The sequence below is a fragment of the Rhincodon typus genome, chromosome 46 (assembly GCF_021869965.1).
Source record: "Rhincodon typus isolate 14 chromosome 46, sRhiTyp1.1, whole genome shotgun sequence".
NCBI lineage: Eukaryota > Metazoa > Chordata > Chondrichthyes > Orectolobiformes > Rhincodontidae > Rhincodon > Rhincodon typus.
Window position 1 is genome coordinate 10,039,459 of NC_063377.1, and position 2,986 is coordinate 10,042,444.

The 2,986-nt window shown below is 52.3% G+C and overlaps 1 protein-coding gene across 1 annotated transcript in view; it reads right to left on the reverse strand.

Moving 5' to 3' along the window:
• Positions 1-2,986, reverse strand: part of LOC109926463 (CREB-regulated transcription coactivator 2-like) — a 21,814-nt gene that overhangs the window by 10,013 nt on the left and 8,815 nt on the right. Inside the window, exons 9-13 of the mRNA XM_048620321.1 lie at positions 2,414-2,517; positions 1,639-1,677; positions 1,190-1,272; positions 1,034-1,083; positions 72-185 (exon numbers count right to left, since the gene is read on the reverse strand). Of these exons, the coding sequence (XP_048476278.1) occupies positions 72-185; positions 1,034-1,083; positions 1,190-1,272; positions 1,639-1,677; positions 2,414-2,517 (390 nt within the window). The remainder of the gene's footprint in view (positions 1-71; positions 186-1,033; positions 1,084-1,189; positions 1,273-1,638; positions 1,678-2,413; positions 2,518-2,986) is intronic.

Here is a 2,986-nt window from a genome sequence, read left to right on the forward strand (position 1 = left end):
GGAGAGTCGGGGACGGGTGGGGAGACGGCACGGTGACTCCGCGTACATCTTGAAGCATGCAGTTTACTTGCCCCTTCTTGGTGGCTCGTCTCCACAGGTCATCTTTCTGCTGGGCAGCTGGTGACCAGGTCATGGCCTCTTCCATGCCTTCCAAAGGCTGAGCACTAAACAGCGGCTGGGTTTTACTGTAGGTGTGAGAATTACAGAGGGTCAGCTGCTGCAGGAGGCTGCCACTGCCCTTTTTAAACAACACCCCCCTCCCCATCCCGCAACCACACGCCCCCCCCAACCCCCACCCGCAGTTCCCCTCAAACCGCAGCTACAAGAGGCTGTGTACCAGTCAGACAGCTAACCTCACAACAAAAGGACAGCTCCACACTCAATATGAAAGACTAACACGGTCCTGTGTGGGGAGAGGAGGTCTGCTAGCCGAGGGGGCATCACTAACACCCCGACTGGGGGTGGGAGGGGGAGGAGAATCCCCACCTCGCCCTGTCCAAAATGGGGGTGGAGCGGGACTGGGGATATGTGCTGCCCCTCCCCACTGACAGGCCTATCCTTACCACAGCATGCCCTCCCCCATAATTACCCATCCAGATGCCTTTTAAATGCTGTAATTATACTCGCCTCCACCACTTCCTCTGGCAGCTCATTCCATACATGCACTCACCCTCTGTGTGAAAAAGTTCCCTTAGGTCTCTTTTAAATCTTCCCCCTCTCACCTTAAACTTTCTAGTTTTGGACTCCCCAAGGCAAAGAGCTTGGCTATTTACCCTATCCAGGCCCTTCATGATGTTATAAATCTCTATAAGGTCATTAATTTAAATTTCACTAATTGTGGTGATGGGACCTGAACACACATTCCCAGAAGCAGCCTGGGCCTCTGCATTGCTAGTTGAGTGATTTAACCATGATACACCTGCCTCAGTTAAGGACAGTTGATTAATTCACTGATATCAGAGCCGATGAGGTGTCTGGGAATGCTTCTTTGTTTGACATTGAATAGTCAGCGTTGAACCAAACACAGACTTACTTGATGCCAGGGACCTCGCAGGATCTGGGCCGTGACGTCACACTCTGTACCTGTGGATCAGCAGAGTTCAATCAATGTGCTTATCACAGCTCCAAGCTGTAAGTTTCACAGTTCTGTCCTTTATCACAGGCAGTGCGTCAACACTGACATACTTACTTTCCTTGTATCCCAGAGAGCTTTGGGCAGCAGCGTATCCTCATCGTGGATATTGTCACGTGGTGGAACAGAGAATGGGAAACCTGGAGTAAAAGAAAAACGAAAAGTAATCGCAGAGAGTCAGGCAGGAACAAACAGAAGTGGACGTCACAAGTGAAAATCCATCCAATGCCACAGAGATCGTGCAGGGAGAGCCTCAGGCCGTGCCTCAGGCCGTACAGGCCGAGGCACAGGGAGAGCCTCAGGCCGTACAGGCCGAGGCACAGGGAGAGCCTCAGGCCGTACAGGGAGAGCCTCAGTCCGAGGCACAGGGAGAGCCTCAGTTCGTACAGGCCGAGGCACATGCGGTTGTGTCTGTAAAAACTGCTTCTGGTTTGCAGGATGTGCATGCAGAATCCAAAGTGTACTCTAGAGCAAGGACCAGGTCCCTCCGTTTTTGACAAACTCACCTTTTCCAAGGGTGTCTAATTCCCCATCCATTAAACCTGCTGAATAAACAAAGCAGAAGTTAGAATGATCCAGATTTATTGCAGCATAGAACACAGGAGGAGTAGAGGGTCATTTTAATCAAAACCCACATTCTTGTTCAATTGCTGATTAGCTCAAAAACCAAATGGCTTACTCCTGCTGTTAAATCATTGTTCAGATCTATCTGCCCTCAGTGTTTGATGGGGAGTGTGTTGAGGAAGCCTTACCCTATATCTAATCCCTTGTTGTCCCTGTCTTGAGGAGTGTTTGATGGGGGACAGTGTAGAGAGAGCTTTACTCTGTGTCTAACCCTGTGCTGTCCCTGTCCTGGGAACATTTGATGGGGACAGAGTAGAGTTAGCTTCACTCAGTGCTATAGCTGATTTTGAAGTTGGACAGAGGCACATACTCAGACTTGTGTACAGTCAATTACTAGATTTCAGGAGATTGTTCCTGTATCCTCCACAAGTGAACCTTTGCTTTGAGTTTGATGCAAAAGATTCTGAAAGCTGTCTTGACAGCAGCAGATTTGAGGAATGGGAGTGAGATTAGTGTCAGTGTGTGTTTGTTTGTAACCCTGGTCCCTGGAGGGAAAGTCAGTCACATTACACCATGCAGCTTCCCCCGCCCACACCAACAGTTCAGTCTGCAGCGAGAGGCAGCTCTATGTACTGCGCACCCCAGTCAGTGGTTGAACAAACAGAGTTTGAACACACACCCACTTGCAGTTGGAGAGCTCTAGTTAATGAGACATACCGCTTCTCTTGGTGGGGCTAAGCACGGCCTGGCCGGGGCTGGCGAATGGACTGGCTGCATTCGGATTATTCACACTCGTGTGCAGCGCTGAGTCCGAGTTGGTTCTGCAAGGAGAAGAAATGTCAAACCCTGACTGCATCCCCAACGTCGCACGAGACAGAGAGAGAGGTGGTGGTGGTGGTGGTGGTGGGGGGGGTGGGGGGGGGGGGGGGGGGGGGGAGGGGGGGAGAGGGGGGGGGGGGGGGGAGAGAGAGAAAGAGAGGGGGGAGAGGGAGAGAGAGAAAGAAAGGGAGATGGGGGGGAGAGAGCGAGAGCGGGCAGGCGGGAGAGCAAGAGAGCAGGAGAGAGAGCGAGAGCGAGAGCGAGAGCGAGACATGGTGATCGCTGCAACAAGGCTATCCCCAGGTGTGAAATTGGAAAACCAGCGGGAAAAACAGGGAATGAGGGCCACAGTGGATGGAGGAGGCAGGAGGTGGCTGACAGGAGAGAAGGGAAATGGGAAGAGGGGTGGTCTGAGAGAGGAAGAGGGATGTGGGGGGAGGGCATGTCTGAGGGAGGGGAGAGGGATCTGGG